The following is a 22,474-nucleotide window of genomic DNA, read 5'->3' on the forward strand; positions in this document are numbered from 1 at the left end:
GATGATAATTATAGTAACGTTTTTTTTAGTAATATTTCGATATTTTCATCCGTAATCGTATATCAGTATTTTAACGTGTATAGCGCGTCAGGAAAAATATATTTTTTCGTCAATCCTGTGAACATTTTAGTTTAATAACTAGCCTCATATTTGTACTAAAATCGTATAATAACCATTGTAGCTTTTAAACCATATTAAAAGTAGTATTGCTATATTTTTTATGAGGGTATATGGGTATATATGTACTTAATAATCTCGCATGCCGTAATATTGTTCTATTTTTATATGATGTATGCTATGTAACCCGTATTTTCTGATGTTTTTTTAGGAATATTTCGCGTTTTTACTCGAGTAATTGTACTTATTCTCCAAATTCGTATTAAAACTAATGTGAATCAAATTTTATTTATGATGTTTTAGTAGTACTGCTTCATTTTAGCTTCTAATCAACTACCAAACTGTGCAAAAAACTGTTGTAATACCTCGTTTATGGTATTAAAATGTACTATTGTTTTAACTCAGTACCATAATAACCAATGCAAAACACCCTTGCTGTAGAACCGCATCGTAGCTTAATTGGTACCTTTTGCAATGTAAACCATATCTCAATTAAAACTAGTTCTTTAGTATGACATAAGCAGACATGGAGATACCATAAAATCATACAGAGAATAGCATTACAGGACGGTGTAGAAAGAGTCTACTGAACCTATATAAATCATCCACTAAATGTATACAATATCCTACAATACCACTATGGGCACTACATACCTTTACCATCGCCAAGTCACGTCAGATCAATACACTAAAATATAAATTCAAATTTCGCGCCATCACCTTAATAATCAACTAAATCTCCCGCCACAACTAGGGGGGGGCGTTACAAATCAAATTTACCGCCAACAATATCACGTGACGTCATCAATTTCACCCCCCCCCTGCAATCCCCCCTACCCTCCGGCGCACCACCGCCTACAGAGAAGAACGAAGAGTGGGAGGTAATAAACCCCCTCCTCCTCACAGGACCACCGTATACCGAGAATCTCATCGGTATACGGTGGTCTATACTCTCTCACAAATGTAGTGGTACTTGCGCCCAATGCTTCCAAGGGAGATTGCACGTCGTTTGCGAAATGAAATGCCAGAAAATACTGGTATGCGGCCATCCGTGCAAGTCTTGGTGCTCGAATAGCTGTCCGCCTTGCACTAGACCTTGCGAAAATCGATGTCCTCATAGCAAATGTCCTCAACTTTGCGGATACCCTTGCTCTCCGTGTCTCGAGCAATGCAGTTGGAAATGCGAGCACTTCAAATGCGGTAAACTGTGCAGCGAGCCTTGTGACAGACCACCTTGCGATCATCCTTGCAACAAACGCCTTAGAAGATGTCGCCATCCTTGTGTCGGTCTATGCGGGGAGCCTTGCCCTAAACTATGCCGTATATGCGACAAGGAAAAATTGCAAGAGATTTTCTTTGGCAACGAGGACGAACCCAACGCGAGATTTCTGCAATTAGAAGATTGCCACCACGTATTAGAGATCCAAGGCTTAACGAGATGGATCCAAGAACACACAGGCGGATCGATAAAAGCCATATCGTGTCCGAAATGCAAAACTCCGATTAGAAGGAATCTTAGATTCGGAAAGGAAGTCAATAAAAGTTTGTCGTTAATCGAATTGGTTAAAGAAAAGTCTTTTGGAAAACTCGAGGAAAACAGAGAGTTGCAGGGGCAATTAGCCTTAGAATCCAGATCTTTTTTTCATTCCGCGTGCATCACCAGAACCACATTGGAATTTACAAGGAAACGTCTTTCGGATAGACGTGTACTACCGCGTAATAATCTGATTACAATTCAAAACAACTTCGCCGTTTGCAAGGAATTGGACAAAATTCCACATAATCCGGATTTTTACTGTCTGGAAGATAGGGCGCGAAAGTCAATTGAAGAATACGTGAGAATTTCTCGTAAGAAAATTATCTCCAAGATTGCGAACCTCAGTCACAACCGTCAAACGATTCAATTTTTAAATGACGTAAACATCGAAACAAGACGTCTGCAATGGATTACAAAATTCGCGAACGGATTGAACTCCCCTGACATTTCCATCGAGCCAGGAAAGGAATTATTTTCCCAAATTGTCACAAAGTTGACATCTTGCAAAGCGATGATTGAGTCAGATTTCGAAATTCTTAATTCCTGGACAGAAGAACTGAAGAAGCTAATGGGTTGTCTGGATGTAAGTCAAGAGGAGACATTGCAAGTGGTAATATGTGGTATAATAATACAAGGTCATTGGTATTCCTGCCCAAATGGACACGTTTATTGCGTCACCGAATGCGGAAGACCCATGCAAGAAGGAACATGTAACGAATGCAAGTCTACCATTGGTGGACAAAGTCACAGATTGAGGGATGATAATAGAGCCCTTGCAATTGGTGGTATCAATCGTAGCCCCGCCACTCCTAGAGTAGCTACTGTTAGGCCAAATTATTATCGCAGACCAAACTACAGACGCTACTAGACCTTTTCTTGTCTTGTGTTGTGGTATTGAAATAGGCAACTTTTGCCTATTTTTTCATTAGTTTTAAAAGGTTTGTTACTTTTTTGGTATCGTAAAACGTTTCATATTTGCTTTATATTACAAAAATGATTTTTTTTTGTCACGGGTAACGTTAACAAAGTTGTGTTACGTTTTAAAACCAATGTCATTTATTATTTTTTTTTCAATACTTAAAAAAAGTAAAGAAAGTAAACTTAAAAGTGTTAGGTTATTGAAATAGCCGACTTTGCCCATTTTTTCATCATTTCTTAAAACTTAAAATTTTTTATTTCTCGAAATTTTTATTTTTTTTTCTGTGTTTCTTGAACTGTTTATTTTTTTCTTTATTTCTCGAAATGTTTCATTTTTTTCCTTTATTTCTTGGAATGTTTAATTTTTTTTCTTTATTTCTTGAATGTTTAAATTTTTTTCTTTATTTCTTGAATGTTTCATTTTTTTTCTTTAGTGCTTGAAATGTTTAATTTTTTTTCTTTATTTCTTGAAATTCTTTATTTCGTGAAATGTTTAATTTTTTTCTTTATTTCTTGAAATGTTTAATTTTTTTTCTTTATTTCTTGAAATGTTTAATTTTTTTCTTTACTTCTTGAAATGTTTAATTTTTTTTTATTTCTTGAAGTGTTTAATTTTTTCTTTATTTCTTGAAATGTTTAATTTTTTTTTCTTTATTTCTTGAAATGTTTAATTTTTTTTTTTTTTATTTCTTGAAGTGTTTAATTTTTTCTTTCTTTCTTGAAATATTTCATTTTTTTTTTTCTTTATTTCGTGAAATGTTTGATTTTTTCTTAATGTGAAGGTTAACGTTAACAAAGTGTTTTAATGTTTATAAGCCAAAGCAATTAATTTCATAATTACCTGCTCAATTTAAAAGTAGTTACTATTAATTAAAAATTTGTTATCACTTACAGTTTAAGAACATACCTTTTTGTACCAAAAAAAAAAAAATCTTGTTTACTGAAAACGTATTAACGACTTAAATTTTCTTAAAATGTATGTATAAGAATTAAGTTTAAAAACTATGTGCCTTTTAGTGTTTAATCCTAACTTGTTTGAAGACTTTTTAAGAAGTGTTTTATTGTCATGTAAGCCAAAAGTATGATATTGGATGTGTTTTACGTATTTTCAATAAAGTTTAAATAATATTCTTAAATAAACATATTTCTAACTTAAAAGAAAGGTATTTCATTGTCAAGACGCGCAAAGGTACGTTACATAGAGGCCTAGCTTTGCGCGTGCTGACAACCGAAGCGGTAACAGAGTATATACAGAATAAGCTGTCGTTCTAGATAGGGAGTTGCCTATCCTATAGCGTGAAAAACATTTTCACACGCGCAATCTTTATCCATGGTAGAATATTAAAAAAATAAATGATCTCTTATTTTAATTGGTCTAAAAATAATTTTAATTGGTCCAGCAGACCAATGATGGGACAGTAGTCCTCGTTTTTAAGACTAATTAAACGCTAGGCCTAATTATTTTGTATTAAGAGATAATTTATTTTTAATATTTTTTTCCCTTTTATATTTGAAGGCTTTCGTTACTTTAATTAAAATTTCTTTTGACTAGTTATTAAATTTCTCTACTAGCCCCTGTAAATCCCGTACAAATTTCCCTGCATAACACTAACGCCTTAAGAGAAGTAACTAGTGTGGTTGACAACGAAGCTTTCCACCCTTTTAAACTGTTCTTTTAGACATTTATTCCAATTTCTAAACATTTACCAGTCAAAATACTTATTATTGTATTCTCTACTAGAGCCCCTGTAAATCACGTACAAATTTCCCTGCATAACACTAACTAGCAAAAGTATATAGAGATAACTTTTGGGAGAAGTAATAGTTTGCGAACACGTGTGCTCTTATTTTAAAAGATTTCTTTGAAACCTCTCTATGGCCATCTGGTGACGAAAGATTAACCTTATAGAAACGTCAGCGACACAACAACACAGGCCACTGCGCGCGCTTAACAACAGCGCTCCTAAACTCTCCCGCCTCTGCTGAAAGATCTCACATGATTCGATCCATAACATAGACTAGGTCCTCGCTTCAAACCTCTAGATCCTAGCTGGCTAGAATACATTACTTAACTGTACCGTAAAAGGCAGGTGGAACGAAAAAATGGGGGTCCGAATCAACTCGCTAGTGTAAACCTTAAATCATTAAAACATCTACAATCTCCGGTCCGGAGTACGATACGTTTAGAAAATAACACTAAGCCCTAAAGATTGTCGGCCGCGGTGCATTGTCGCTAAGCCTTGCCACTGGATCAAAATAAAGGCGTTTTCCCTTTCTCCAGGCTTCGCGTCGTCTAGCAAAGGCTAAAAATGGAAGACGAAATAAACACCACGGATAAAGTGGTTGTTTCCCATGAACCCAAAGCGGTCAAAAACAATACAAACGGTCTTTATATCGTCGATGAACGACGGAGAAATTTGGAGCAATGGATGGAAGAATTACCCGTTGCCTTACATCATGTACCATTACTGTCACTGGCCATACCTGGTAAGTGTCAAATTTTCCCCACTTGTTTAAGAGTATCTGGACTGGGAGTCTTTGGGTTTTAATTATACGCTTGGTTGCGTCAACTTCCCAGGTTTAATTGTTGAATTAATAGCGATTATTTTAACGGTTTTATATTACCATTAATGTCATTGATAATTAGATTAAGTTAAGTGGTATAGGGGTGGTCACTCCCATAGTTAGGCGCGCAACATTTGCCTATTTAATCTCAATTAATATGATTAAAAATACGATTTAATCGGTGTTAAATATTAATTGTTTGTCTTACCATAATTAAATCGTGGTTAGAAATATTAGACTTGTTTTATCCAACAAACTATACATGATTTGAAGTTTATGTTTGGATATTGGATAATCTTTAATTTTATGTATTTCTACTGAAGGCTATAGTTTTCGTTTATGTGAATGATTGATTTATGGTTATGGGTCAACGGTCGTTTTAATTAAAAAAAATTTCAAATGTGTCTCGAATTACTTGTCGGTTGGGAAATTATGGATTTAGTTATGTACAGGGTGGAAATCTTAGTCTCCGGATTCAATTGTAGATACTTCTCCTAAGGCATTGGTGTTATGCGGGGATAATACATGAGGGATTTACAGGGGCTAGTGGAGAAATTAAATTAGCAGTCGCAATTATTTTAATTGAAGAAACCAAATGAATTAAAGTCATTGGTGACAAGATTTACATAGCATGTTGTGTTGGTAAAATATTATTTTAAATGTTTCTAATTATATGTTGGCAATGCGACATTGATACATTTCTGACTGTTGTGACCAATGATTTTTGATTATTTTACAAAAATACACGAAATTTTTCAATTAGTGCATAATTTTTATACAATATACAAATAAAAGTTACATTAAAATATGTCAGGGAAAATAACTTTAAACGGTCAATAAAAAAACCTGAAAAAGTAAAAGGTATTTTGAATCCTAATTTTACTAAAATTCAACGTGTTTCGTTACTACACCAAGAAGTGATGTCTAGTTTACTAGGGAGAATGTTAAGATACCTAAGTATTCGCGTGCCATAGTCCCAGTCCCCCTTTAAAAATACAAGGGGGGGGGGACGTAAAAGGAGGTCATGCTATTTCGCCTCTCCTCTACCGGAAAATACGTAATTTTCGTCATTCGCGTCGCGCTGACCCGGACGTGAGTTTTCAAGAACCAATGAGAGGCGGGGATTAACTCCGGACCTACGTAATTTTCGACTGGAGATAAAGCTAGAAATGTGCCGAATTTATAACTTCTCCCTAGTAAAGTAGATATCGCTTCTTGCTACACATATAACTTCAGTATAACTTCCTTCTAATTCTATCTCAAGAGCAAATATCTTTGAAAGCACATTACATTAGCGCTTGAAACATTAACTTTGGACTATTGACAATTTTTTTAAAAAGAAAAGGCGGCCATTAGTTGCTAAAAACGTCAAAACTCCGGATACCCATCAATCAAAAAGCTACTAAGCTTAACCCTTACTTTGGTCTAAAAACAAACTATACAGGGTGTTCTATGGGAAATCAATCAATTTTGAGTCGAAAATGTAATCTATACTTCTATCGCCATTTTGTTGTCACAAGGGACACAGTTTACAAGTTATCATTGAAGTGTTTTAAGGATGACCTCTTAATACATAGTTTACACTAAAGAGAGTTTTACCAAGAAGTGATATCTAGTTTATTAGGGAGAAGGTATAAATTCGCGCCACATATCTAGCTTTATGTCCAGTCCAAACGTAGGTCTGGAGTTAATCCCCGCCGCCTCTAAATTACAACCAGCATCTCATTGGTTCTTGAAAACTCACGTCAACGCGACGCGAATGACGAAAATTACGTATTTTCCGACTGAGGAGAGGCGAAATAGCCCGGCCTCCTTTTATGTCCCCCCTTGTATTTTGAAAGGGGGACTGGGACTATGGCGAGCGAATACTTAGGCATCTTATACCTTCTCCCTAATAAACTAGATATCGCTTCTTGGTTTTAACGTACCCCCAGTGTTGCCAGGCCGTTAGTGAGGCAAGAGATTGTGCAGAGAAAGGCTAGCACAGTTCAGTTTCAATCAGTACTTAACCTACTTAACTGTTGCACAGAGGGTCTGACAACACTGCACCTTAGTTTAAGTTCAGACAGGAAGGGGGGATTTTCTGTAGCCTCTTTAGTCAAAATTATCTATTAAATTAGAGTGTCCCTGGTGGCAATATGCAATATAGAAGCTAGTTACATTTTCGACTCAAAATTGATTTCCCATAGAACCATCCCACTCATGTACTAAAGTATTTCGGTCATACCACAATTTTTGGGAAAACACCCTGTATAGAGAGAGAAAGAAATTCTTTTTCTATTATTTTCATCGGGTTGACAACATGGGAATGAGCCGACGTCAAGTCAAACCACACCCTTTCACGCAATCTGTCTTGGGATTGGGGCGTAGATATCTTGGACGATGGTCAGTGTATTAAGGTTCGACCCCATAAAAATATTAAACTATAAAATATTTATGGTAAAGAAAAAAGATAAAAGTATAACTTGTTACATTAAGTAACTTCAGTAACCTTTGGCTTTCAGGGAACCCCCAACCCCGCGGGGAGATCGGGTCAAATGCATTGGAGGTTTAAGTTCTCAGGTTTAGCTACTAAATTTTGCATATTTCGCTATAGGAATGCATATAGGTATTAGGAAACGTTGTGCTACATCCATTTTCACTCAACGTATCTAGGCAGGGATAGATTTAATTTTAGAAGTAGGAATGGAGAACTGTTAGTATTTACAGTCCGACTCATGGCCCAGTATAGAGCCCCTCCCTCTAACACGTAACGAAAAGTTTAAATTATCTTATTGGCTGCTCACTTAAACTACGTTTTGATGACGTTATTGACGGGGACGGCGAGAAATACGTAATTCCTTTGCTATGACCCGCCTCTTCTTTCATACCCCCCCCCCGTCCCGTGGAAGGGGGTCCGGGACTTTGACGCGTGCCCATACTACTCTGTTCTCCATTCCTACTTCTCAAATTAAATCTATCCCTTTTATGACGAAATTTACCTCGTGAATAATCTATCTATCTAAGCACTCGCGTTGCTACAAACCAATGAAATCACAGTTAGAAAGATGCACATCAGAATAATGAGGCATGACGGATATAGTTCTCAAGCCCGGTGTACCAACAAACCCGCATAGAAATTAACATGGGAGATATATGGGGGGCACAATAATTCCTAGTAGCTGTATGTATTCCTCTTTATAAATATTCTTTATAAATATTCATTCTAAATCATGAGATTTATTTTGGAATATTTTAGGTATATTTATTTTGGTAAATAAATTTCGAGATTGCATTTTATCTTCAGAAGGCTATGATATTCTTTATAAGTGTGGGTCAAAAGGATTTGCAACGAGTTCGACAGTTCGTATTAAAAAAAATTAATGCATGCATAGGTGCATTTTTATAACCGATTGGCAAAGACTTTCTATTCCTTTAACTACAAGTGTATTTTCTCTGGCCTCGGAGGAACAATTACTTTCAAAACTTCAAACTTATTAGCCGTGTGTAAACATCATTAAAACACATTCAATTAACCTAATCTAACCTTTGACCTCTTTCGAAATCGTCTGGGCTGTTAATTAATTATAAATTCAATTTTCTTATTCTATAAAAGTGTTAAGCCTTTGTAAAGTTCGCAAAGCTATAAGACTACCGCCCTCCGAGGTTGGAATTAATATTTTATAAATCGATAATATTTAAGTATAACCATAAGTTTATAAGATATGCTCCATAATAAGTTTGTCACAGGTAACTTACAAACTGGAGCTTTTAATTTTGAAGTGATTGAGGTAGGTCATAGATTCGAGATAAAGCGATGTACGCCTGGTGAGGCGCTGCTGTCAAAGGCTTAGTAATGCAGACTAAATAGGAGCTAGATGGAAGTCCTGCAAAATTAATTAACCCACCGAGTGTAGTACTTCAATTCTCGTTTCCGTCGTTCTCGAACTAGTTATCTCGAGCTGTAAGTCTATGCTATAGCATTACGAACACGTATAGGTAGTGTCATACTTATCAGGTAACATATCTTATAAACTTATGGTATAAGTAAGAATCGGATACCAGGTGAATTTCAAGGAATAGAGAGGTCAGAGTTCAAATGGAAAACGCCCCACTGGGATTTCCCTGGCCCTTGCATACATTTATCTTCAATTCTCGGGCACTATACAAAACGAGTTAGGCTTTAACAAAAATGAGGAAGATGTAAATTGGGGTGCTCAATGACTCGTGAATGATTAAGTGAGTTAATTCAGTTCAACAAGTAGTTTTGAAAGTAGTGAGGTGGTTTTTTTCTCTCTTTTTTTAAGGTGGTTATAAATTATAAGGGATAGATTTAATTTTAGGAGTAGGAATGGAGAACGGTTATTATTTACTTCAGTTATTCCGACTCATAGACCACCCAGTATAGAGCCCCTCCCTCCAACACGTAACGAAAAGTTTAAATGATCTTATTGGCTGCTCACTTAAACTACGTTTTGATGACGTTGCGCTGACGGGGACGGCGGAAAATACGTAGTTCCTTTTTACCTCTGTCGCTATGACCCACCCGCCTCTTCTTTCATACCCCCCCCCTCCGTCCCGTGGAAGGGGGGTCCGGGACTTTGACGCGCGCCCACATTACTCTGTTCTCCATTCCTACTTATAAAATTAAATCTATCCCTGTGCGTAATTGAGGAAACTTAATTCACAAGTATCTTCTTTAATATTGTAGATAGACATATTCATTACTTTATACGTTTTTTTCGATTAAAACAGAAAATTTATAGTCCAAAGTATCCCTTTAGATATTCTTGCAAGTAAAAAATAAACTCATTATTACACGGAAGTAAAAGTCGAAGGATTTCTTATTTCGAAGCAGAATGGCTTAACCATCGTTTCGTAGGTTTGTCGGTTTTCTGCTTGGATAGAATTTTGGGTGCAATTTGCCTGAGGGGATCTATTTGGGATGATTTAGGCTTATCGCGCCAATGATCTGATTGGATTAAGCTATCGCCAGCCAAACTTATTTCCAGCAGAAGATCCGCCTTCAGACTTAGCCCTAAGCTCTAAGCCTTATGTTATAATATCCACTTGCTTAAACGCGTAATTAAAACTCTGGCAGAGAAGATAATTAATTTGTTTACACGTTCGCACCCAATCTCTACCTAATGAATTAAGGGATAATTTAAAATTCAATTTACATTTATGAGAAAAATGCCGGATAGAAGGTATTTACAGGGATAGATTTAATTTTATAAGTAGGAATGGAGAACGGTTAGTATTTACTTCAGTTATTCCGACTCATAGACCACCCAGTATAGAGCCCCTCCCTCCAACACGTAACGAAAAGTTTAAATTATATTATTGGCTGCTCACTTAAACTATACGTTTTGATGACGTTGCTGACGGGGACGGCGAAAAAATACATAATTCCTTCTTGACCCGCCTCTTCTTTCATACCCCCCCTCCGTCCCGTGGAAGGGGGTCCGGGACTTTGACGCTCGCCCAGATTACTCTGTTCTCCATTCCTACATCTAAAATTAAATCTATCCCTGGCTTTATATTACGGCTGAGAAACTTTTGTTTTAAATCGGCGTCCATATTACAAAATGGCGGTTGGGAGGACTTCGTTGCCGTTACGTAGATGGCTAGGGTACAGCGGAGCCTCCGGGTACAGGCTGCAACGTTATAGGTATTTAGATTGCAACTCCATCTAACCTCTCTCCTTGACCCTTCAAGCTGAAATTATCTAATATTAAAATTATCGATTTTTGGGGTCTTTAACCCTTTAAAGCCTAAGAAAAGGAGTAATTCTAGACTAGATCCTTAATATTTTTTTAGAAAAATCCCCAAAATTATTATAAACCCGGTAGTAAAATTGTCAAAACAGCTTCTCACGTGTCATGCTTGAAATAAAACCGCCTAAAAAAGCGGTTTTTTTTACAGCTGAGTTGTTGTTTTTATGATACCCCGTCTGACTATATGGTAATTTTAAATGAAAAATAAATATAAAGCCATGGACCTTACAAACCCTATAGGGGACGGGAAATCTGAGAGAACGCACGTGCAAAAATATAATATACAGGTTGTTTCTGATAAGTCTGGTGGCATAAATTAAGGGGGATATTTTTTCTTTGGGAAATCAATCGATTTTGAGTCGAAAATGTTCTATACTTCTATCGCCTCCATTTTGTTTACCTCAGGGTACACCCTGTTTTCGAGTTAAGATTTGATGGGTGTTTTAGGGATGACCCCTTAATTAAATTAGAAATAATTATTAATTCATTTTAAGGGGTCATCCGTAAAATACTCTTTACAATCTTAACTCGAAAACAGAGTGTCCCTTGTGATAAACAAAATGGAGATAGAAGTATAGAACATTTTTGACTCAAAATCGATTTCCCAAAGAACAAACATCCCCCTTAATTTATGGAAGGCAGACTTATCAGAAACAACCTGTATTATAACGTGTGTACTTGGTCGCGAAAATGACCCCTTTTCTCGTCCTCTTAAATATTCCTAAGTCCATGAAAAAACCCAAGTTGTCAATTTTTCCCGGCGGAAGTTTAACAAGACTGAACTTTCTATAGGTTTATATATAAAGTTAAATAACAATTTTTTCAAGCAAACCTTTTACTACCAAGAAAGGCGGGGCCCCTATACTTTGGAATCCGTTTAAAATATACACCATTAAGCCTTGGACTAGGGTATTCTTTAATGGTGAAAATACCCAGACTGTAACTTGGAATTTTCTAACATTCATTGATCGATTGAATACTATGTGTAATGTTTCCTGCAGCCCGACAAAACCCAAGGCCGTCGTCTCAAAGAGTCAAAGTCGGGTTTCATTTGGTTATATACAGGGTGTTTCTGATAAGTCTGGTGGCATAAATTAAGGGGGGTGTTTGTTCTTTGGGAAATCAATTTTGAGTCGAAAATGTTTTACCACAAGGGACAATGCTGTTTTTGAGTTAAGATTGTAAAGAGTAGGGATGAACCGGTACCGATACCATATCGGTATCGGCACCGATACTCAGGGTTTCCCGATAGTATCGGATCGGTTGGTTCGATACCGATACTAAACCGATACTCGTTTAAAATGCGTTATATGACGCTACATGACATTTTTAGGTCTTTTCGTAACGTAATGATGGTGATAATATCTCATTTCTATGAATTTCAATCGTGACGAGTTCTCATTTATATAAAAAGTACCTGAATTCAGTTTATTTAACAACTAATAAGCGAAAATCTTTCTTAGTACGCGCCTACTACTCTAGGGATGAACCGATACCATATCGGTATCGGTTGAAGTATCGGGTTTTGGATCATAGTGAGTAAATATCGGTATCGATCGGTATCGGTTCATGTTTGTACCGGTATCGGGTTAAGCCTGGTATCGGCCATCTCTAGTAAAGAGTATTTTACGGATCACCCCGTTAAATTTAATTAAGAAACTTATTTAGACAATGATTAATTAATAATTTAATTAAGGGGTCATCCCTAAAACACTGAGTCATATCATAACTCGAAAACAGTGTCCCTTAGGACAAAAAAAATGGGGATAGAAGTTACTTAAATTTTCGACTCAAAATCGATTTCTCAGAGAACATCCCCCTTAATTTATGCCAATTCCAGACTTATCAGAAACACCCTGTGTAGTTATTCAATTCCTTGGTTTGTCCCTGACCCTTCCAGTTTTCAGTGAAAGGCATTTTTGTTTAGTGTATTTTTAATAATGTTTTTTTTATAAACCAACTAATTATGTTATGTTTATTGGTTAGCGTATTTGACCGAGCTGAATGATTTATTATTTAAGTAACACTGGGGAAATTAATGTTCATTAGAAGTCATGTGGTTTGATCGCGTTTTTCTCAAGGTTGGGACGATAATGCAACGTTTTATTGAATTTCAAAGTAAAAATAAAACTTTGTTTGTTTCTAAAAGAACTGAACAACATCATTCGGATTGCGGGTGCAACCAAGGACTATTTAGTGTTTAGTGTCTACATAGACAGAAAACACTTCCCGGTTTCAGGCCCTATGTTAAAAATCCAATTCGTTATTTTTTTTTTTTTTTTTTTGAGATTTTTCTGCATAGTTTAAGACAAAATAGTATTATCAGAAGTAAGGTGACACTAGAAGTAAAGAGCTCTAGCATTGGTAGTAGATCCAGGCGGCACCAGTGAACAAATTTGAGGATTTTATGCCGCTTCCATCGCGCCTACACTAGAGAGAAAAAAATTGGTCGAGTTCCAAAACAAATTCCTACCCCCTTCCCCTCACCCTAAAACCGCGGAACACGGACGCGGGTGCTTGAATCTAGTTCGGCCGTCTACCGCCACGAGCGTCTCACGTTTTGGAGGGAAAATTCAGAAACCGGTACCAGAGGGTCAACCGTTGGGTGTCTTATCAAGAATATTCACTTTCGCCAGGTGAAGAATTTGGTTAGCTCAGTACTTCTAGTCTCATCTTACTTCTGGTATTATACATGAGCATTTTTATTCCTATATTTTCCTATAAAAACACATGATTTTTTCTCATATAAAATCCTATAATTCTGGCCAAAAAATTCCTATATTTCCTATAAGGAATTTAAATTTTTGGCTGGGCTTCCTGCGCGCGGTAGCTTAGCTATAGTTTTCATAATAACTAAAGAGTAAATAATGTTCTTTACGCTAGAGACCAAATTTATTTTTTAAAAGATATCCTTATATATAACTTTATCTCAAAGGACATAAAATCCTTTGAAGAACACGGAAATTCAAGGAGTCTTTTGTAACAGAAAAGAAAAATCTTTTTTCTACAAAAATTTCCATTTGAGAAAGGTTAAGGTCCCAAGGCACTCGTGACTTTTAGCAACGCTGACAAGTGACTTACGTTTATAGTATGCTTTGTAATGGGGGTGAAGCCATTTAGATGGCACTAGGGAAATTGCTTAACGAGCTGGAACGAACCAACGTTCAAAGGAAAATGTTTCGAAAGAAAATATGGATTAATATTATATTTCATGTTTTATCATGGGAATGGTGATACGGGAATTCATCAAAAAAAATGGTTCTTTGAGGATTATAGTTTGATACTGGAGTAGAAATCATGCTTTATCGTGCTAATACGAGATGCCTTTCCCATTTATGAGCGTGGTAAAATTTACACATACTAGCCCGGTGTTTGGTTATGTATAAGGCGTCATCTGGAGGCAGCAACAAGTGACGTAGCAAAGTAAAAAAAAAAAAGAGGAATCCGAATATTTCTACTGAGAGGTGTCAGCACTTACTGATGCCTAATCACGAAAAGCATTGTGGGATTTTCTAAACAGCTACAGCCTACAGATGGCTCCCAACTATGCTACTCTAGAGTCTAGAATCAAACAGCTCAAAATTTTCTCGTACAATGTATGATGGTGTAGAAATGAAAGATTCCCATAGTACCTTGCGATTAGGTAGGGGGCCTGATCAGTGCTGCCTCCTATTGTCATTTTATTTGCGTGTGAATTAGCTTCTATTTTGAATACACAGACGTCGGCTGAATCGCTCGTCATCTATCTTTCTCCTCCAAAATAGTATAGGTATTGTCCATATTAGAAAGATTGTAGCGCCATCTCGGAACAGCTACGGGGACAGACTAAAGTCATGGTTTTTTTTTTGGGGGGGGGGGTTCATATTGATTCGGGTTGGGTTAGAGATAACAGTAGGCAATGGTTTCTATTTATGTTAAATCCGTCACTAAGAGACTCTTTTACGACAAATACGACGCCAGGACACGCCCCTTCACGAGGCAAATATCCTTTCTACCCATACTTATGTGTATGATAGACTTATGATACGGGGTAATCGTCGCTCCAAACCGAGTCTCCATAAATAGGACCGTTTTCCTTTAAAATGTTGTAAAGAAAATCGATAACTACTTGATTGAAAAATCAAGTTTTCTTTTTTCCTTCCATTCTTTTGTTGGGTAATTGGGGTCATTGTGAAAATGCATGAGAAAGGAAAGTTTGGTTGAGTTGAAATTAGGCCTAAACAGAGGTGATAACGTAAAGTTTTCGTTGGTAGTTCAATTTATATGATTATTTTTTTAAATTCAAAATTAAGGTTCGAAATTAGGTTTTCTACTCAATTGCGAGGCTGAATTTTGTTCAAAAAGATTTATAGGCCATATATTACTTTTGGTTTGACCTCATGACTTCTTTTGGCAGAGTTTATTGCGTAAATTAGTACCGTTTACTTAAACCAGAAGGGGATAATGGAAGAAGGATGACACTATGTATGCTCTTAATACTTCAGTTATGTAACATGATTCTTCCCCTTTTTGAACATTTGTTCTCCCGCTCATCAAACTTAATTCAGATGGGTAACTATGGCACCGTGCTAGGGTGACTTCTATAACTGTTGGAACACTAAATCCAAGTAGCAATCAAGCCACAAACTTTGATTGTCTTGGCGTGAGACAAAAATTACCACAAGCGCATGCATGCGCCTTGGTTGGCAAATAGTTAAGCAGCGCTAATAGAGTAATGATGAGGGGAACTATTTTATCCTTCGCGTATGTGATTCGGTTTAGTATCCTTGCTATAATAATTGTAAAATGTTAATTGGGAAGAATTATGTTACAATTACCCCGGGCGCTTTGTGGTGGTACACTTCTCTCGAAGAGAAGTATTATATACTTTTGGTTAAACTGCCCTATTTAAATATTGAACACCAATAAGCAAAAGCGATGATCTAAATATTTTGGTTTAACAAAGCTCAATTTTCACATTTATAGGTATTAAAAATGATCAAAACCTTATATTGAACTTGAAATTAAACGCGCAACTTAACCTTGAAAATATTATATATTATTTAATAACCCCCTTTAAAAGAGATTGATAATATCAGGAATGGGTGCGGTTGAAATTACGATTCAAAACACGTCGAAACATTAATCAATACCAAATGAGACAAGAGATTTGAGATGTAATCAGATACAGGTCTAGTATTAAGCTAGACAGTCCAAAATCAATATAAGCAATCTATATATATCCCGGAAGAGAACTGTCATAATTCAATCTGTTCAATGATATACAGGGTGTTTCTGATGTAAGTCTGGTGACATAAATCAAGGGGGATGTTTGTTCTTTGGGAAATCGATTTTGAGCCGAAAATGTTTTAACTTCTATCTCCATTTTGTTGGCCACAAGGGACAATGCTGTTTTCGAGTTAAGATTGTTGTTGGAGTATTTTACGGATGACCCCTTAATTAAATTTAATTAAGAAACTGATTAAGACAATTATTTCTAATTTAATTAAGGGGTCATCCCTAAAACACTCCATCAAATCATAACTCGAAAACAGCATTGTCCCTTGCGGTAAACAAAATGGAGGCGATAGAAGTATAGAACATTTTCGGCTCAAAATCGTTTTCCCAAAGAACATCCCCCTTGATTTATGCCACCAGAGTGACCAGACTTATCAGATACACCCTGTATATGTATTTAAAACATAATAATTTTGCTATATTTAACTGGCGATTTTTATAATAATAAGTGTATAATAATGAATTTTTGAGAAGTTAACTTTTTCAAGAGAAAATCTGTGACTTTGTGAGTTGTAATGAAACGTTTTTCTTCCCAAAGTTTCACTTAACGAGTCTAAGCTGGGAAGACCACGTTTGCTTTTACGCATTTTCTAATAATTTAGGCCAAATAAATGAATATAAAGTAATTAAAATGGATACGTAACTTTTTCAGGTTCCCACGACGCCGGAAGTTACTCATTAGACCCTCATTCGGAAGTTGCTCCTGACCAACCGGAACTGTACTACCCATCAGTCTTCATGGGTTGTTTCATGAAACACATCATTTTGAATTGGTCTAAGACTCAAACCATCCCTATCCGGCAACAACTTGAAGCCGGTGTCCGTTACTTCGACTTACGCATCGCGTCAAGAGGCAACAGTAACGAATTGTACGTCGTTCATGGTCTATACGGCGCCTCGGTTCGTCAAATACTTCAAGACATCAAGAAGTTCTTAGACGAAAAGAGCAAAGAAGTTGTCCTCTTAGACATCCAACATTTTTACAAGATCTCGGCCGAGGACCATCACAAATTGATAACCTTGCTGATCTCAACGTTTCAATCCTCATTGTGTCCTTTAGTCGGGGACCCCAACGCAATTACATTAGAATGGATGTGGTCCCGAGGGTTTCAAGTCATTCTGTTCTACAGAGACCCCGTGGCTAAATTTCACCCATTCCTCTGGCCAGGTCGTCTTATACCTAATCCTTGGCCTAACACCGTTTCCGTCACTGGTTTGATTGATTTCTTATCGGAAAAATACAAGGAAAGACCACAAGGAGTGTTTTACGTCACGCAAGCCATCTTGACGCCATCTTTGTTCTACGTTTTACGTCATACATTCGGCAACTTGAAGAATCTCTTGGTATCACCATCGAGACCGCAAATTTTACAATGGTTAACGGACAAAATGCCTCAAGGTTTGAACGTGGTCATTTGCGATTTCGTGGACATGGATAAGTGTCGTCTACCCGAATCGGTGGTCGAGTTGAATTACAAGAACATCGATGAAAAGTTGCAGAAGGAATTGGAGGATCGAGCCAAGCAGGAGCTGTTGGAACGGCAGCGGAAGGAAGAGCAGAAGAAACAACAAATTGAAATGAACAACAATAATGGAGCTGAAAAGAATATCACCGAAAATAAGTTGTGTGAGATTATAACACGACTCGAACTCGTTTAAACGATCTCATTTATATCTACTTGCGAAAGATTGGCAATTTGTTTCTTGGGTTATGAGGTGGTATTGTTGTACAGGTATTTTGATAAAAATGATGCGCTCTGATTGGGTATGGTATTAAGCCTAATTAGGGTTAGTGAAATTTCTTCTTGTCAATAAATTTTGTTTATTTTTGGAGGGTTAAATGTTTTTCATTGGAATCTTAGTTAAGCCTTGGGCTGTTGTCAAGTTAAGCCTTGTATACTTGTTTCTCTTTTACTTAAGATTGGTATCAAATCAAACAATGATTTCAAGACATACATGCTATTTAGGCTTAACAGTATAAGTTAATATTGGTAGATCTGTAATAGTTAATGAGTTCTGAAAGATTTGATCAATTATGCGTTGTAATATTAAGAGTATGTTAAGCTAAGCCTTGGCTAAGAATATGGTATATCAATTAATTAATTTGAATTCCAAGATTAGGCTTAACCAGTAAGATATTTCTTAAATTTGATAGACTTAACTGAACGGTTTAAACTTTTGAAAGACGTGAATCAGTGGTACATGGTGTTGTTACTCAATTAGGCTTAACAAAACCATACTCCTAGGCTTAAATGAGTAACAAAACATCGATAATTCTACTTAAAACCTTAATTAGGCTTAAGTGATGTTAGGCCTAATTAGGCTTAAGCCTAACCCGTTCATACGTGCATCGTTTAACATAAAAGCAATTAGATGGGGAAAACGGTGCATTTACAGCCTTTACAATACAAAAACAATGAAGTATAATTAATTGTTATTCAATATGTAATAACGTCACATGGTAAATGCTTTTTTATTAATAAAGAAATTAATGGGTGCATTTATGACGTAAAGTCACGTCACGTGACACAACCCCATTTGTACCGCTTCTTTCCCCGTACACGTACCCCTACTACGAAAGTGACTTTTCGGTTCTTGTTAATTTTGATTTTAAATCGATGTAAGATTCAATTTGAGTGCGAAACATAAAAGGTAGGTGGTTGAATAGTTTACACTAAGTATTAATTAATGTAAAAGTATTAAAAACCAAGGAAGGCTATGCAGTGAAGTAAAATTTAAAGGAGATTGAGATGAAAATACACAGCGCACATTCAAATATTTGAAGATAATTAAATCCCCCGTTTCAAAATATTATATTTAAAGAAATTAAATTAAATTATACTAATATATATTGTTAAGATTTATGTTAAAAATAAAAAGGAATAAAATAAATTAATAATTAACCCCACCAAAAAAAATGTTTTAGTAAATAATGCTTTTTGAGTATTGTATTATCAAGAGTTGGTAAATTGAGTAGTAAAAGGACTGTGAAGCATGGTTAGGAATTACATAATTGATATATCGACCAAACAATACTGTAAGTAGAAGAATGGTTAAGACAGCTTGAAGTCTCAAGGTACCAAACAGTAAAATTAAAGCAGACAACATTGTATACGCCTGTCACCTGAAGTGATCTCGCTCAAGAGAAGAAAACATACAAGGGGTACCCTTTTGTATAGTCCCATTAGCGAACTCTGTCTAGAACGAAATGGCACTTAATATAGAATACCTAAAACCATAACCCTATGACACTCTTCATAAGTATGGGTCTAAAGGATATTCACTACTAAATGCTACTACATATTAGCGCATTTTGACATGTTTCTTGAATAGCGACGCCAGATGTCGCTATAACCGCAATCTTTGGCGCGATTTTTCAAACGCAACTATTCAAAACGCGCTAATTGTGTAGTAGGCTTTTTAAAATGGTAGATGGGCGTCACCTGGTGGTGGCTTAGTCGGAAACGTAAATTATTATAGCCTATTACCAGACCCTTACTTATGAAGAACAATTAGGTTATTACAAATAGGGTGATTATAGGGCCGAAGTATAATTGGAAATCAATTTTGGGTCGAAAATGTAACTTCTATACGGGACTTACGAGGTTACCGCCCCCTTTTCGGAGAGTTGTTCTGCCAAGGCTACGAAGCGAGTTCGACGACAGGGAATGTCAGCCACTAACTAAAGGCCGCCGACAGGTTATGGCAGCGCCCACAGAAATACCTCTCGTAAATCCCGTATAACATTTTGCCCTAATTAGGCACATTATTTTCAAGTTATGATTTTAGTGTTTTATGGATGACCCCTTAAATTTAATAAGTATGAAACTGATTAAGACAATGATTTCTAATTTAATTAAGGGGTGATCCCTAAAACATTCCAATCATAACTGGTAAACGGTGACCCTCAGTGCAAAATTTCATATAGAACATTGTCGACTCAAAATTGATTTCCCATCGAAGTCACCAACTGTCATTGATCATTTATTAAAGAAAAGAGTCTAAGATTATACCAAGAAGTGATATCTAGTTTAATAGGGAGAAGGTATAAATTCGCTCCACATTTCCAGCTTTATCTCCAGTCCAAATGTAGGTCCGGAGTTAATCCCCGCCTCTAAATTACAACCATGCAGCATCTCATTGGTTCTTGAAAACTCACGTCAGCTCGACGCGAATAACGAAAATTACAGTCATATTTTCCGACTGAGGAGAGGCGAAATAGCCCGGCCTCCTTTTACGTCCCCCCCTGTATTTTGAAAGGGGGACTGGGACTATGGCGCGCCAATACTAAGGCATATTATACCTTCTCCCTAATAAACTAGATATCACTTCTTGATAATACTTTCTGAACGGGTATGGCAATTAAAGCATTCATTTTATTAACTCCTGACCTAGCATAATTATACTGAATATTGTAAATAATGTTGCATAAATTAATTAATTAATACCAAATGCATAAATTTATTATGAGATATTAACCACTGCCTAAATATGTGTTAAATACGAAAAAATAAATAACATAAAAATCGTGTTTAAAAATATAATTATATATACATAACCTACCTACCCCTTAATATAAACTTTGTGGAAATGTTTAAAACTTTAAATGGTTCACTAAAGCCTCCCCCATTTTTATATTGTGCAATATTTCTAATTTACCAAAGTTAATTAAATTAAATTAAAATAATTAATATACGAGATTAAGCCGCTTGATATATTAAATATTAAATGTTTCAGCTAGCCCAAAAAAAACTGTTAAAAATAATTAAAAAGTGTTTAGATTTAAGTAAAACTAATATTAATATATTTATGTAAACTATTTTAAAATTAAGCTAAAATAAACAAGCTAAAATAAAGCACTTAATTTTTTAAAACTAATTAACGCTTAATAGCACTTTGCCACGCCGGATATTTAATTACGACGATTAAAATAATTATTTTCTAAATAAATTTTTAATTTTAAATAAAAACCAAAGCCCGTCTTCCACACACATCATTTTTAAAAACTTAAATTAATTTAATTTCTTTTTTGTTTCAAAGAAAATTTTCTGAAAAATTAATACTTAAACGAAACGATTCATAAAAAAATTTGATATAAAAATTTTTCGTCTTTGAAAAAAAAAATTTAAATAAAAGTTTTTAAAAAATTAATGATGATAATATTCATGGGTTTTGGTTAATAAAATAAATTTACATAAGTTATGTAATTTTTTCTATGAAAGTTTACGTGAAAAAAAAAAATATTGAAAAATGACGTCAGATTTGTGATAAATATATGGGAAAATAAAGTGCACACATAAACGAGTCGTCATGCGATCTGCTTAACTAACAAACAATGTTCACCTTTATAACTAATGTGGAAGGGATAGTTAAATAATAACTGAACTGTATTATTTGCTCATGGTTTATCAAATAATGGCTTAATAAAAATGAACAAACATTTATCAGAAAAAAATGCATTTCATTCTTTTGTGAATTTCTTATCGTTTTTGGATTCATTTTAATTTTAACGGGTTTCTGGATTAATTTCAAAAATAATTACTTTTAATTTTCACGAGATTCCGGATTAATTTTAAAAATTCCTTTCATTTTTCACGAGTTTTCAGATTAATTATAAAAATTCCTTTAATTTTTCACGAGTTTCTGGATTAATTAAAAAATTCGTTTTATTTTTCACGAGATTCTGGATTAATTTTAAAAATCCCTTGAATTTTCATGGGTTTTTTGATTTAATTTTAAAAATCCCTTGAATTTTCATGGGTTTTTTGATTTAATTTAAAAATTCCTATAATTTTCATGCGTTTTTGGATTAATTTTTCAAATTAATTTAATTTTTCAAATTAATTTAATTTTCCAAATTAATTGAATTTTCCATAGGATTAATTTTACTATTCCAATATCATTCCTTTCAATGATCTTTTTGTTAATATATCACTACTCAGTATCCTGTGTCGTGACGTCAAAATAACAACACTATAACCATGAATTTATTCATGAATTAATATTAATGAATAAATTCATGCTATAACTTAATATTTTATGGTTTCTTCTTCACCATAGACAAAGTGAATGACAGATACGAAATGGAACTCATCAATAAGCTTTGAATAAAGACAACGTCAATTCTGACGCAATTCAAGACAGAGTAATGCATCGGAGCCGATTTAAATTTGTAAACTAAAAAACGTTCTAAGATCGCTTCTTGCGAAGACAGACCAATGAAATTTCTTCTCAAATGACAAGCCGAAATTAACATCAAGTCACTGTTACTAATACTCGCTAAATTAACCAGTAAATATAATGT

General features: G+C 35.3%; 2 protein-coding genes across 2 annotated transcripts; both read left to right on the forward strand.

The window, feature by feature from the left end:
- The first annotated feature begins 1,133 nt into the window (after positions 1 to 1,133).
- LOC149679693 (NFX1-type zinc finger-containing protein 1-like) lies at positions 1,134 to 2,522 on the forward strand. The gene has a single exon (XM_089835698.1). The coding sequence runs from the start codon at positions 1,134 to 1,136 to the stop codon at positions 2,520 to 2,522; it is 1,389 nt and encodes a 462-aa protein (XP_089691824.1).
- Positions 2,523 to 4,548: 2,026 nt separating this feature from the next.
- Positions 4,549 to 21,625, forward strand: LOC149679694 (PI-PLC X domain-containing protein 3). Its single transcript, XM_089835466.1, has 2 exons — positions 4,549 to 5,059; positions 16,823 to 21,625. The coding sequence occupies exons 1-2, from the start codon at positions 4,882 to 4,884 to the stop codon at positions 17,827 to 17,829; spliced, it is 1,185 nt and encodes a 394-aa protein (XP_089691592.1). The 5' UTR covers positions 4,549 to 4,881; the 3' UTR covers positions 17,830 to 21,625.
- The last annotated feature ends 849 nt before the right edge of the window (positions 21,626 to 22,474 follow it).

The sequence above is a fragment of the Phalangium opilio genome, unplaced genomic scaffold, assembly GCF_054372755.1.
Source record: "Phalangium opilio isolate 3A_F unplaced genomic scaffold, DU_Popi_V2 ptg000041l_1, whole genome shotgun sequence".
Classification (NCBI taxonomy): domain Eukaryota; kingdom Metazoa; phylum Arthropoda; class Arachnida; order Opiliones; family Phalangiidae; genus Phalangium; species Phalangium opilio.